The sequence below is a fragment of the Liolophura sinensis genome, chromosome 5, assembly GCF_032854445.1.
Source record: "Liolophura sinensis isolate JHLJ2023 chromosome 5, CUHK_Ljap_v2, whole genome shotgun sequence".
In the NCBI taxonomy this organism is placed as follows: Eukaryota; Metazoa; Mollusca; class Polyplacophora; order Chitonida; family Chitonidae; genus Liolophura; species Liolophura sinensis.
This window is the reverse complement of record NC_088299.1, coordinates 17972828-17988355: the sequence shown is the minus strand read 5'-3', so window position 1 is coordinate 17988355 and position 15528 is coordinate 17972828. Positions and strand designations below refer to the sequence as shown.

The 15528-nt window shown below is 40.2% G+C and overlaps 1 protein-coding gene across 2 annotated transcripts; it reads left to right on the top strand.

Annotated features, from left to right (window-relative positions):
* The first annotated feature begins 293 nt into the window (after window positions 1-293).
* Window positions 294-12279, top strand: LOC135465585 (Y+L amino acid transporter 2-like). 2 transcript variants are annotated; one of them, XM_064742845.1, is made up of 9 exons: window positions 297-1720; window positions 2542-2667; window positions 2970-3069; window positions 3948-4116; window positions 4520-4623; window positions 8076-8181; window positions 8577-8726; window positions 10293-10470; window positions 10862-12279. In XM_064742845.1, exons 1-9 carry the CDS (start codon window positions 955-957, stop codon window positions 10912-10914), a joined length of 1752 nt encoding a protein of 583 aa, XP_064598915.1. In that variant the 5' UTR covers window positions 297-954; the 3' UTR covers window positions 10915-12279. The 2 variants fall into 2 exon arrangements, 1 of the variants encoding a protein (XP_064598915.1); XR_010444045.1 differs by lacking the exon at window positions 10862-12279 and having other exon boundaries at window positions 294-1720; window positions 8076-8173; window positions 10293-10430.
* Window positions 12280-15528: the final 3249 nt, after the last annotated feature.

Sequence of the window (15528 nt, the reverse complement as noted above, 5' to 3'; positions counted from 1 at the left end):
GACTACAAATAAAATGTTGGCATCAAACGTGTCAACAGGTGTCACTGCCCTGAACAGCCTTCATTGCTCTCCAGTGGATGGTGGACTAAAATGGGCGTACTGTGTATCAGCATTATTTCCCGATAAAACCAATCAACACAACACAGGTATACAGTTCACGTTATCTATACACTGATGATTTGACGACGCAGGTGACACGTATTTCGAGTAAACATAAGGGTCATCGCAGAACCATTAATCGCCATATCATGTTAATCTCGCCTCTGTCGTTAGGCCCTTAACCATTGGAGTCGCAGATTCGAATCTATCTCTCGTTGGTTCCATAGCAGCTTTAAATCAGGAAGTTTGGTAGTTACGTTGTAAAGGGCGGTGTTTTTGTTTTCATTCACAAAGCCACGACCGTTGTGTAAGTGTAAAGCCCTTAGGTATGGCATGGCACTGAATACCAATCAGCTGCATAAATAGGCTTATCTACACACTAAACATTTCACCCATACATGTATGGCAGTACAGTTGTGTATGCAAGTACGGGAATGTGTAGGGACGCATCCGGTCTGCTTGGAGAAGACAAGAAACAATGAGTGAGATTTTAAAACTGGACTCCTAAGCAGCACACATCGGAACTTAGGTTCCCGGAGATATGCTGTGACTGCACGAGAGCCGGTGTGACGTCACGGATCACCCGGACACTGATTGTCTACTCATAAAACTTGGCTCTTAGAGAACACTGGATTTCTGTGAATCCCGAATCTATTTTCGTCACTGTCAGAGGCCTCGGTAACAGTGACATCCTGTTGTACATAAGGGCCGTCAACCTCAGGTGGGCTTCATACAGAGTTGTGCTCACAGTCAGTTATACATGTGCACTGCCCTCCTATCACACCGCATTAGAATATTTATGGGAACAGTGCTGACCGGTATTATATAATATTTTTGTGCCAGGCTGCGTGAACTATGCCGATGTTTAAGAGAAAGGGACAAGGGTCCACCGATGGTATTTCTGACGAACCGGTGGTCATAGGCGTTCATAAGCTGGAAGGACTGGACAATCTCGCGTTCCGTGATGTAGATCTAGGGGAAGGATCTCGAGTCGGCCTGAGGCCTGGGGCCGCCCCAGGGGTTAGAAAGAGGGCTGATCAAGGGAGTGGGGACGGCTTGTCAGCCAGTTCAAGCACCAGTAGTGGAATCTTTACTATTGAAGAACCTGATAACGACCAAACATCCGACACTCCGGAAAGAGCTAACGGAACGGCGCCCGACGGCACAGGAAAGACGCCACAAGGAACTCCCAGTGATTCAAAAAAGAATGATGTCCAGTTGAAGAAATCTCTGACTTTGATCCACTGCACAGCCATCATGGTGGCGGTGACTGGAAGCTCTTCCGTGTTCATCGCCCCTACGGCCATCCTGGGGTATTCGGGTTCCGTGGGTGCCGCCCTCATCGTCTGGCTCGTCGGCGGACTCATCAACCTCATGTTGGCACTCTGCTTCGCCGAGCTTGGCACCCTCCTGCCGACGGCGGGTGGGCCTTACGCCTATGTGATGCGGGTGTTCGGGCCTCTGCCAGGCTTCCTTATCATGTGGGGCTACGTCGTTCTCATCGCGGGGCCGTTCTGGGCACTGCTGGCGTACACGGCCGCCTTGTACATCATCCAGCCCGTGTTCTCCGGCTGCACTGTGCCGGTCTGGGCCATACGACTGCTGGCCGGATGGCTGATGGGTGAGCATAAACATTATACCTACAGTCACTTATGGATTTAGTATGAACACATACCCAGCATAACTGTTATTGGAATGTACATTTTCTATGATAGCGAACCCTCAAATGACGGTATTATTATATTACTTAAATGACTTTTCTTCTGACCGCCATTGTATAATTGAAAAAATTCTTCAAGTTGGCTATGTCTTTTTTTCGAATGAACACTTATGGTTTAACGTCCAAGTCATTTCGCGAGGATAACACACAGAATCAGTTACAATTTTCTCAATAAGAAAATTATTCACACTTTTCATTTTTGTCTTTTTTTCTTTAAAGCACTGCTGTTCAAATGAAAAACATACTTTATACCTTCGGGTTTATCGCTTATAATATTTAAACGCTATATTAGCTAATAAGCTACATCTATCAGTATCATGCTGAGTTGAGTGTTCTACAAAGCACACTTCACCGTATGCCTAGGTTAAATAGCACGTGCCACAAGGAGGAAAAGTTAAAGATTTTGGAATAGAATACAAATGTTTAACGTTTTTGAGACATTTTCCAAATTCTTTAGTAGGGCCAGCAGGAGAAAAGAATGGCCAATGCATACTTTAAAATCGGATTATAATATTTACAAGAAAACCGACCTCCTCTCATTAACGCGTTATATTAGATCAGGGGTGGGGGATATACGTAGAACAAATCGTTAGCCTCGGGCCTTTGTCATTATCACGCATGACTGAATCTGTGCGATCAAGTAGCTAATAACGAGGATTACCGTTAGTGAACATGCTCGGGAATACTAATCCGCACCTTACATGTTTCCTTTCTTTGTATAGTTACCTTTGTGGCTTTGAACTGTGTTTATGTGAAGTACGTTACCAAAGTGCAGACGTTTTTGTCCAGCACTAAGCTCATCGCTCTTCTCATCATCATCGTTGGCGGCATCTACCGAATGGCAATGGGTGAGCAATGCGATAGTATAAGACCCTAGGACCTATTAGTTGTGAAAAAATAAGATATTTTTACCAAAATTAACTTATGTGTATATGGTGTCGTGAAAGCTGCAAAACTGTTTGTTTTTATGCATGCTTTGGTGAAGTAAATGAAATGAAAATGAGAAATTAAAGGAAACTTATTTTGTAAATCTGAATTATACTTTCAATAAGCTTTTAAATCTTAATCCCATGAGTTAATTAGTCAATCCGCTCAGCCACGTGGATAACGTGGATAACTGTAAACTGACGACAATTGCTTCGTCTTTCAGGAGATGTTGAAAACTTTGAGGACCCGTTTGAGGGTACTACCAAAGAGCCAGGTCAAATGGCGCTGGCCGTGTTCTCAGCTATTTTCTCTTATGGCGGATGGTTAGTAAGAGGCTACTTAACAGTTTCTCTCTCGCTCTGCCTCTACCTTAATGAAATATAAAGTTATATGCTTTAAGTACGACTATATACAACATTCAAAATGTTATTTTCAAATTGGTCATATACATAGACAGACATTAAGTATTTATGATAATTTTAGGTACGATGGTTTACTTCTTTTAAACAGTGGAACTCAGCTTTCGGGTTCTGATGTAAATTTCTTTAAATCTATGTATAAAACCCCTGGTGATTAAGTGTTTGAAATCCTATGTCATTTTGGAACCAGTTCCAGAAAACTTTTGAAAACAAATTAATGTTTTAAAATACTCTCATCTATAACAATATTAACAGATTTGGTTTTGTCAAGTTTAGGGTGTGAATTTAGACTTTAAAACTCATTTAAATGAATGTAACTAAAAGAAAACAGAATACGGCCCATGTTTTTTCGCGTGCTAAAATATATGAATAAATGAGAAATAAGAAATGCTTCAAACAAATGTTTATACGTTGTACTGAAGAAAGCGTGATTTGATTGGGGTTTCAGGCTGAACTAATACATTTTTCACTTCTTCATGTCGCTAATCGGGTTAGTGAGTGAAGAAAACGGGACAGAAATTAACGGAAGCCTTCCCACGTTAGAGTGTGCGGGACAAAACTCCTGAAGTATATACAAGGCCGCGAATAAATCGGCACGAGATAGATTTAAACTCCCAACCTAATTAATTGACCTGAAATATATATAGACCTGAACTAAGGCAGTATCGATGGTTAATTAGCCAGTGTAAATAACTGTGCACATTTTTCTGACAGATATATGTTTTACAGTATTCATGAAGTGTGGCTTTACCAGCCTGTGTTTTTATCTCCAATTCCTTCAGGCAGGTTATGACAAGTCTAATGGAAGAAGTGAAGCGACCAGGAAAAGATCTGCCCCGATCCGTTTACATCACCTTCGCCATTGTCATCATCAAATACATCCTCACTAACGTCGCCTACTTCGCTCTCCTCAGCAAAAGCGAAATTTTGATGTCCGAGGCAGTGGCAATTGTGAGTATTAGACAAATATATAAATCACTATAAACTTCCTTCTAATATTTTTGGAATACTGCCACGCAAAAAGGTGATAATTAGCGATACACATGACCGTTAAGTAATAAAAATGTGCACCGCGTTAAGCTGCTATCAGATAATTAACTTAAAAAATACTAAGTGCTATTAGATCGCGAATATTAGTATTATAGGGTGCGATTTACAAATGGTACAGAAAAGGGACATGCCAAAAAAGGTGTTTTTTCTCTTAAAACAGGAAACTTTTTTATCAGGGTTTACGATTATCTATAGAAAAAATATTGGTTCTGAATATCTTTTTCTTTGTGTTCGTCTTGTAAAAATTGCATAACGTATTTTTGTGACTCATATTTTCATACAAAATATTTTGATATCTTTTCAGCAATTTATCGATCGGCTGTACAGTCCGCTAACAATTCCTATCTCTATTATGGTGGCAACTACATCCATTGGAGCCTTGAACGCTTCAATTCTAGGTCATTCCAGGTAAGGTTGAGATGAAAGCTGCTGTAATATACTTGGTTTTCTACATGTAGACCAGTACAACAGTTGCATATGTACACAACTACTGGTACTTCGGCAGAGCAACAGGCGAAGTCATATGTATAAGACTTTAATATACGTAGTGTTGTTATCAGTGCGCTTGGCGGTCAACAGAATGGGAATGAGACAAGTACTGTGTCAGCCCGGTGTCAGTAAAATGTGACTGAGTGGGGGTATCGTGCCTGGTGTCGGCGGCATGGCTTCCAATGGGGCATAAGTATATATACATGTCGGCATTGGGCATGCCGGCCCGCTACCAGAAGACACTGCCGTGACATGACCAAACTAATGCTGAAAGCAACGTTAAACCTAACTCGTATCGAACAAAAATATAAATATTTTAGCAATCACTGATGAAAGTGAAAATTCTTTAGTACTGTGTTAAAATACAAATGAAATAATTAAATATATAAACAAATGTATCTAAGCAAAGCTTAATATCGTAAGAATAAGAAAGAAGTTCGATCTCAATAAAAGTCAGGTGACAACAGATAGGCTAACTTAGTTGATTTCCAATTATCCAAGCATGACATTCATTTATGAGACCCAATGAATGACTCGTCATTTCTGGAGGTTCTTCCGGGTTTGAACACACTGGCAGTGAACGAGAGATAAACTATTGTGACGTCATATGTCACTGACACAGCCAGGTCCGGGTTCGACAGGTGACAGGTAACTCCGACCTCGGCCGCACTTGGAATAAAGTGCTGCGTCACATCCGTGCATTGGATAGATTGTGATCACGTGTTCGCCTATCACATACCGCTGATTCACGAGTGAATACCGGCTGAGCTACCAATGAATCCATTGATAATGGTATACAAATATTAACGTCTACTCAAGAAATCGTTACAAATGGTGGGAGACTTGTCGTGTAAATAGAATAGTCGGTGGCACTCACACAATAAATATCCAAACACGTTTCACTTCGCTTGTATCATACATTATGAAGCCACCTTAATTGTTATTTCTAGAAAGATATATCATTATAGTCTTCACTGAAAGTGAAAGTAAAAGTCTAGCCTGCATTTATGAAATTTGTTTACATGTACGTTAAAACTAAATTCTTAGAAAAAAATATTGAATTAAACATACACGCATTTCAAATGCCAAAACAGAGGACCAACTTTTACTAAAACTATATATCAATTTTCTACAACCTTTCTAGGAATTAGCGTGACTGTATGGCTATTTAAACTAGACAATGCCATTTACGAAAAAAATTTTCACGCGAATATATATTTGCAAGTTTATTTTTTTTGTTTTTGTTTTTATCTGTACCTTAAATGTCTACAGACACATCCGTCCGTAACGGATGTCACGAACCGGGGTTAGCCTGAAGTTAAATACTGTAAAATAGGATCAACGTGTCATACTACTGGGAATAATAGGAACCCCAAATAAATGGTCTTATGCTGTGAACTCACAATTTTAAGAGTGTTAAATTAAGTCACCTGTTTTTATGAGCTGTGGAACAAATGTAAATAGGCCTGCATCATTGTTCGTCAAATATAGGATCTAATGCAGTGTATCGATCAGCAATCAGCGCATCACCATTTTTAACTCTGTATATAAATTTACATCCTCAAGTTTTGATTTAAAATAGTTTGTCGGGTTGGAACTTTGTTTCACTATATCCAGACATGATTCTCTGTTCACACTCGCGTTTTTCCTGTGCCTTTTTTACATATGTTAACCACACCTAACCCCACCATCGTACCCTTGCCCCTTCTTACTTCACTCATGTTATCATAGCCATGCATGCATTATTGGTTGTGGATGGGTCATGGGTAACTAGCGGACACGTAGCAAATATCTACTGGCCACTTCATTCGAGAATATATGGTGACCAAGTAGCGATATACTAGTACCCAGTAAATATACAGCGGGCACACGCCGTGTTCTTGCCACATAAGGCGCGTTGTGCCTTAATACTTAACTTTTATGCGAGAAAGTTTTCTGATAGCGCAATAACATAGGCCTAAGAGATAGCCCTCATGACATTTGGAGCGATAAAATAGGCAAGCGTAGGCTACCTATATAAAACTACAGGCTTATCAGCACACCAGTCAGAGCCGGAAATTTAATACTGTGATTCCGGATCATTTAGTCCACTCAAACATTGTAGCAGGCTGAGATAAATTCTTTGAGAAATCTATATGAATTAATGCTCGTCATATCCAACCTGGGCGATGTCCGCATTCTGCCGGTATCTGATAGCTGTAGACACCGTCACCGTGTAACGAATACATCCGGGTTAGCTGTAGACCCGTCAGTCAGGATCAGCCTGTGACAACCGTCCGTGGTTCAAGGTCATCATACCTGACCCAGTTTACCTAGTATTAAAAATTCCACAATTATAACCACACATACACTCACCGTATCTAGAGCCTTCTTTGTTTATTTCGCTGTTTTTGAAAGCCATACTCACGAATTTTTCACTTAAATACGTTGATGACCAGCTTTGTGAAGGGAGGTTTTATTGTGAAAGAATGCTTATGGTTTAAAGGTGGAGAAAACATAAAAATGACATAAAGTTCAGATGAAAGAGTGCGAAAAACTATTCCTAAATGTGATCTTCAATACTTTTTCCGATTTTTCCTTAAGGAGAAAAAGACACTTGAAAATAATTTTTGTATGATGGGTATTTTGGGCCACGTTTTAATAATTATAGTCTTTGTTTAATAATGTCATCAATGAGGATGTAACACAGGTTTAATAAATATTTTTGCACTAGAATTTGCTCTTTTCAGCTAACAAATGTATTAAACCTCAATTTGGATCATATTTATATTTGTAATATGTTCATAAATATTATATTAATTTAGGTTAAATGTATATGTTTCAATATACACAACAAATTTACATTCAAATAAATTGATTAGACAAGCATCACATCCTTATTAAGAACATTGTTATGCAACAACGATAAATACCAAAAGGTGTTCCCAAATACCCACCATACAAAAATATTTTCAAATACCCTTTTCTCTTGAAAAAAAAAATCCAAAAAAATATTAAAGATCATATTTGCAAATCAGTTTTGACGTCTTTCATGTGATTTTGGCATCATTTTTATGTTTTCTTCTCCTTTAACGCCGTACTTAACAATTCGCTTTATTATGAATTAATGGGGAAAAAAAACAAATGTGCTTAAATGTACAGATAAACATTTCATAATTACTTTCATCATCATGTTTAACTAATGAAGGCTGAAATAAAATATTTTTAAATAAGAAGTACATCTGGAAAAAATGTTCGTCATATATGAAATTGATGAGAAAGAATAACCTGATATTGAAAACAATAAATTGAAGGGGATAAATTTAAGGGTGACAGCTATATTATCGATTATATGCCCTCTGCATTAAACCGCGACTTTTCGTCAATTTCAGACTGCTGTTCGCCGGGGCCCGTGTGGGTCATATGCCCTCCGTGATGGGGATGGTTCACAAGAAATATCTGACCCCCTGGCCCAGCCATATTTGTCCTGGTGAGTATGTGGTTGCAACATCAGCAAGCGCTTAGTTAAACTGACTTTATGTTATGTATTGCACACGTGTTTACTTGCTTGGTGATACTATCCCCTGTTCTTCAATGGGACATACACTACATTTTCTAACGGTACTGCCGTTGTCCAATTGGTCCTATATTATTTGTCCTAACCGCTCTGTATATCGTCCAGTAGGCCCTATGTTGCTTGTTCTTTGTCAAGTAAGCCTTATATTTCCTCTCCGTCGTCCAGTATGGCCTATATTGCCTCTCCGTTGTCCTGTGACCCTGTGTTATTAGGCCTAACTGCGTCCTAACTATTGTCCATTACATCCTATGTATTGCTTAGTCTAACAAAGCTGTCTGTTGACTAGTAGTTCAGTCGTACTGTTTGCTGTTCACAGTTTGCCTGGTCCACTGTGATGCTCTTCACGGGAGGTGTGACCATCATGATTGAGTACATCAGTCTGTTCTCTACCATCATGGGCCTGGCCGTCATTATCTCCCTGCTCTACCTGCGTTATAAGAAACCCGACGAGAAGCGACCCTACAAGGTAAGCCGGTCACTCAGGCAGGTTGTAGACTTTACGGTTCTACGGCTGGAACCGTAAAGCTTACCGGATAATACCGCTGGAACCGTAAAGCTTACCGGATAATACGGCTGCATCCGTAAAGCTTATCGGATAATACGGCTGGAACCGTAAAGCTTACCGGATAACACGGCTGGAACCGTAAAGCTTACCGGATAATACGGCTGCATCCGTAAAGCTTATCGGATAATACGGCTGGAACCGTAAAGCTTACCGGATAACACGGCTGGAACCGTAAAGCTTACCGGATAATACGGCTGCATCCATAAAGCTTACAGGATAATACGGCTGGAACCGTAAAGTTTACCGGATAATACGGCTGGAACTGTAAAGCTTATCGGATAATACGGCTGGAACCGTAAAGCTTACCGGATAACACGGCTGGAACCGTAAAGCTTACCGGATAATACGGCTGCATCCGTAAAGCTTACCGGATGATACGGCTGGAACCGTAAAGCTTACCGGATAATACGGCTGCATCCATAAAGCTTACAGGATAATACGGCTGGAACCGTAAAGCTTACAGGATAATACGGCTGCATCCGTAAAGCTTATCGGATACTACGGCTGGAACCGTAAAGCTTACCGGATAACACGGCTGGAACTGTAAAGCTTACCGGATAATACGGCTGCATCCGTAAAGCTTACCGGGTAATACGGCTGAAACCGTAAAGCTTACCGGATAATACGGCTGAACTGAAGCTTGAGAACACTGTTCATGTACAAACTAAGGTTTTATAATTTGCCTAGTTCTTGGAAAATATGAAGTTTGCTAACTTCTGTCCACTGAAGTGATTAATTTCTCTCCGCTGAAGTTTTTCACAATATTTTCGAAAACTAAAAAAATCATTTATGTTCAGAAATCTGTAATTCCACTGATCAGATTACATAATACACAATTAGTTTTGGACTTAATGCCGTCAGCCGGCTTGTGACCACATTTATTATACCATAATTAGGTGTCACTGCTGATTACCATAAATGCCGTAATATGGAGTCACAATAAAGCTATCAGTTTTCAGTCTAACTCAAAATCTGTTTGTTATTGTTGCTACATCAAATTCTCTTCCTTAAAATACACAAATATAGATACGCCCCAGAGTAAGCTTACATATCAGTGAGCCTTTTTCATGTTGTCTCTATTATATTACTTTCACAGTTAAGCGGTCTTACCAGCACTATGGTCATTCTACATCATAATTTTATCCATATCAGCAACACCGTCTCACTGACTTCCCCAGCGTGCATCCATACCTATATAATAGCTCAGTTTTGGGGGTAGTTTTAAAATACTTTTTGTGATTCAAGGCCAGGGTTAACTACATCGGAAATGCTCTATTACAGTTTCTACTTTTAATTATTTACAATTCAGAAGTAACAGCCACTTCACCACGGACATCTGCCGTATGTTTTGAAGTGTTTAATATTCATCTGCCTTCACAAAGTCAGAGATCTTTTTTAATATATATCAATCAGTGGCGCCTTTATACAGATGGCAATGTGTACAAATATCGTGTTTGGTTTTGACAGGTTAATCTGGCTTTCCCTATCATCCAGCTCGTGGTTAACGTGGCAGTGTTAGTTCTTGGTGTGTACCAGAAGCCCCGTCAGATGGGCGTGGCTCTAATTATCCTCTTCGTCGGCATCCCTGTCTACTGGTTCGGAGTCACGTGGAAACGGAAACCCAAAGGATTCACCAAACTTATAGGTACGATCTTATATGTGCTTATGAAATTAACAACTTCAGTGACAGAAAAATCCAGTTATATGAAAATATGCCTATCAGTACTCGTAAAGTAAAAAATATTCCAATGCATAACATTTTATTTAATCATCTGATTGTTGGTGAATGCCCAGTTTTTCAAGAATATTTAACTTATACCACGACAATTAGTATTAAGAGTGAAACACACCGGATTGTCCAGAGTAAACCACTGACCTCTGGCAAATAATTGACGAACTTTCCCATGTAAGACGTACAGATGGCTGTATGACAATTTAGTACGACAGGTCAGGATTACATAAATAGGCCTCTATGTCACGTGGCTCTGGTGAGATGTTTGAAAAAATATTACGACCGATTTTATTTTCATTTTCAGAAAAAGCAACTTTAGCAATTCAGTATACCCTGGACCTCACCAAAACCGGCTGAGCCTGACGTGACCATGGGTGGAGGGGGCAACTGTTGGAAGAGCCATGTGCCACTTATTGCTAGTGTAACACTTGCAGGGCAGGTGAATACAGTGGATATAGCGTTATTATAGTCATAATACATGTACATTATGGGGACATTTCTATGCCACAGTCTTTCAAACATCAAATTGCAAAATGCATACATGTAAGGGGCGTATATACTTACTTATACTTAGACTGCATGAACTACAGAGTGCCTGTGGGTTGTAAGCGGTGCATGAATTGTGCATCCTGAACTGTACCTGCCCCAGTAACACATACATACCTCACTTTGTTCGAGTCAAAAGACATTATCCAAGCTCACAAGTCAAACTGAATACAATTTGAGTGTTTGTGGATAGTTCTAGAATGTTAAAATAATAGAATTCCGTCTCATTACTTATACCCCCACTGTCAGTGGTCTCATTACTTATACCCGCACTGTTAGTGGTCTCATTACTTATACCCGCACTGTTAGTGGTCTCATTACTTATACCCCCACTGTTAGTGGTCTCATTACTTATACCCCCACTGTCAGTGGTCTCATTACTTATACCCCCACTGTCAGTGGTCTCATTACTTATACCCGCACTGTTAGTGGTCTCATTACTTATACCACCACTGTTAGTGGTCTCATTACTTATACCCCCACTGTTAGTGGTCTCATTACTTATACCACGACTGTCAGTGTATCCCAGTGTCCTTGACTGTGTAATGTATTAATTTTGTTTTTAATATGACAATATTACCGTATTGTTAATTTATTTTTTATTTTTGTAGGTATTTTGTACATTTATTAACTTTTAACTTGTAAATATTTCGTTTTTATCAGTTTTTGTACATTGCAACAATATTTTAATTTTATGTGTGCATGTTATAATCAAGTAGTACACCTAAAATAACAAGCTCAAATTCACAATAACTGCGACGTCCCGCGAGAAAGCAATGTCGTCTTCCATCCTGCGGTATTTTATCGGTTATCATCACCCCTCCGCTTGCGTTATAAATCCCTGGCGTGTAACGACACATTGGCAGTAATTCAGCCATGCCGGGCCAAGTATTTTACATGAACGCAATGTTTGCAAATATCAGCCGTTTCCAAAGCTCCAAATGTAAGGTACACATGTACCAGATAAGTCACGAGACACTCTCACAAGGACAAGGTCACCTAGACTTAAAGTGTTGCCAGATCCACATGCCAGATGAGCTGCCGATGACATCTAGGTACGAGTCACGTCTCAGTGGATAAATCGTACATTGCCCATGTCTTTCAGAATGTGTACAGGTGTGCGCAAACCTTTGTGATATTCATTTATTTTGTATGTTTGTTGAATGTATTATTGTTACATTAGAGTGATTTATGTGTAGCTTTTTACATAGTAAATAGCTTACGAGTAAACTGCACGGTGTTCACAAACATGGGACTCAGTTACGTGTATGTTCAATCTTTACAGGTCTGCGATGCATTTTGATTTATTATAGACTAAAGATACATAAATGAACTTTCATCAGTCAGATTTACAGTCAAGTGTTTTTGATTGAAGGAGACTTAAAACCCTAGCCCTGTTGTGAGCATTGTTTTAGAATAAATATAAAAGCTGATGTAAAGACTCAAGTGTTCAATTTTTGTGTCCGGTGTTCCGTCAAATACCACGTGGCCATCAACACATTATCCGCTGATAAACTGTCTCAAACACCACGTGGTTACCAACTCATTATCCACTGAGGGACTCCGTCAAACACCACGTGGCCATAAACGCATTATCTGTTGACGGGATCCGTCAAACACCACGTGGCCATGAACACTTTATCCACTGAGGGACTTCGTCAAACACCACGTGGCCATAAACGCATTATCTGTTGACGTGGTCCGTCAAACACCACATGGCCATCAACACATTATCCACTGACGAGCGGTGTCAAATAGCACGTGGCCATAAACGCATTATCTGTTGACGGGGCCCGTCAAACACCACGTGACCCTCAACACATTATCCACTGACGGGCTGCGTCAAATAGCACGTGGCCATAAACGCATTATCTGTTGACGGGCTCCGTCAAACACCACGTGACCCTCAACACATTATCCACTGACGGACTGCGTCAAATAGCACGTGGCCATAAACAGATTATTTACTGACGGAATCCGTCAAACAACTGGCGACCATGAGCACATTATCCACTGACAGACTCCTTCAAACATCACGTGGCTATGAACACATTATCCATTGACAGACTGTCAAACACCAAGAGACCGGCAAGAATTCAGTGACCACTGATGGACAGCACATGGCCATAAATGCATTACCCACTGATGGCAGCTTACAATGGCTTCGTACCATTGATTGATAATGGTACGGTTGGTCGATGATGACAACCGGTTTTCATAGTTACCGACCGTCCATGACACACGAGGATTCATGTTCTGATCGTGATCAGTAATAACCACAGTCACACGTAACTACGCGAGTGACAGAGAGAGAACAAATGATTCAAATGATTCTTACGTGCATTTCGTGGAGGCCTTACTGGCTTAATTAGTTGGTTTAATTATCAAGCACAGCACTTGACCATCAATGTTGCGAGTTCTAATCACATACTCTCCCTGCTTTCGTTGCGGATTTAATTTTGTGAGTTGGACCTACAAGGTGATTGTCAGTGGTTTACTCCAGTTTCTTTCCCTCCTAAACCCAACTGCTATCATAGAACTCAGCTATATTTAAGGTATATTTAACACTTATATATAAGTGTTAAACACTTATCAAATTAAATAAACTTTTGTTATTTTATCCCATCTTGGTTGGAATTCCATCAGCATCTCATAACCGAGCCCTCTTCTACCTACAGTGTATGTCAGCAGGCATAATAGCGGTCTGAGGCTTGACAAGGAAGGCCTGATCGGCGCCCATATTGTTTTGTGCAAACAGGCCTCCTAGAAAACAGTCCAACTTTGAAGAAATATCTGCGGCTTGAGTACACATTAACCTACAATATTTCAGTCACATTGCCGCGATGTCAAAGACTGAGAGCAATCGGTCAAAAGGTTCCGGACACTGGCTTTGTAACGGAAGGATCAACAGCGCAAATACACAAGTCACCAGACGAATCCCCGGCGGTGAACAATGTGTATATTTGTGGAGCATTGGACCTGTTCAGATATCAGCTCTCTTTCATTCTTCCCAACTTAGCTTTCGGAGTAATGTAGATATATAGGCCTACCGCGTGATAGCCCATAATCCCATTCGTCTTTTTCATATTATTTGCGTTTTATTTGAATGTTATGCAGTAGAGTGAACAGGCTTGGCTTGGACAAACTGTCCAAGTCCTCACCTTTCTCTGTGCGGGCAGACGGCCGTAGTAGTGCGAAAAAAACGCCATCAAATTAACAACAAAATCCAGTTTCACATATTCAATTTAAACCATTTAAACCATTTATTCTCAATTTTGTTTGCGTCAGAGTATGGCTGTAGAACTGAGGCCATTTTCACACCATCTCGCAGATCAAATTTGTTGCATCTTAACCGTCCTCGTAATGGGCGTTTCTGCACTACATACCCTCATGGCAACACGCTTTAGGAGAAAAGGGCCAACTCGGATATAATTATAGTAGGCCTATTCAAAATGACCTTAGGCTAAGCTGACTAGCTACAACAGTAATAAATAACTCCTTAACATGTGTTGCCAAAGTCGTAACAATCAACACACATATAGCCTTGTGGTACCAGGCCCTGTTTAGACAGACGCTTAAACACAATCAATTTATTTATTTATTTATTTATTTATATTGATTTGTGTTTTACGCCGTACTCAAGAATACTCCCCGGAGTAAACTGAGGAACTTTCCCACATGTAACGTACAGGTATGCACAATATATCGGCTTCATACAAGAGTTTTCAACGATTGTTAGATTGCGCCAACGACCTCACGAGTGCTGTGGAGCGCTCATTGTCACCAAAGCCAAATGAACACAGTGTGACCGATATTGAACCCACACCTTGTGTGTCCTGTAAGACTGAAGCACCTCTAACCACGACTCACTTGAACAATAACTGTAAACAAATCATGAGATTTACACACAAGATAAATGGAGATAATGTTGAAAATCACGAAGTGAAACCTGTCAAGATCATGGGAATTACAACTCGGAATCGCAAATCAGAAACTAAAAGGAAGAGATACAATCAAACATTCATGATTTACAGTTCAATGGCTAGCTCGTTGCGACACAACAATATATCATAACTACATGCGACGGACAGTGCATGCAGCCAGAGTGCTTCATTGCCAAACAAGAAATAAAGATTTCCACCTGAGCAAAAGCAAGTCTCGGTGTATAGGCTTGGTCGTATATCTGACAAATGCAAATGGAGAAAATGAACTGGATCCCTAAGAGTATAATGGGAATGGACCAGACCCCTTATAATCAACAAGGTCATTCTACCTGTAATTCTATTACCCTTCGCCTTCGACCTAAAATATAAACTCTTCCACATCGATATGATGTAAAACTACCGTTAGACTACCCTGACGCCAACATTATTTCTTAAATGGACTAATATCGTGGTTTCGTGTCCTGATGTTAAACATCACGGT

Excerpts from the sequence above, each read along its gene's own strand:
- LOC135465585 (XM_064742845.1), top strand. The coding sequence starts at position 955 with ATGCCGATGTTTAAGAGAAAGGGACAAGGGTCCACCGATGGTATTTCT. Across the intron at positions 8,182-8,576 it reads ATATTTGTCCTGGTGAGTAT|TTTGCCTGGTCCACTGTGAT; the intron begins GTGGTTGCAACA and ends TGCTGTTCACAG. Across the intron at positions 8,727-10,292 it reads ACGAGAAGCGACCCTACAAG|GTTAATCTGGCTTTCCCTAT; the intron begins GTAAGCCGGTCA and ends TGGTTTTGACAG.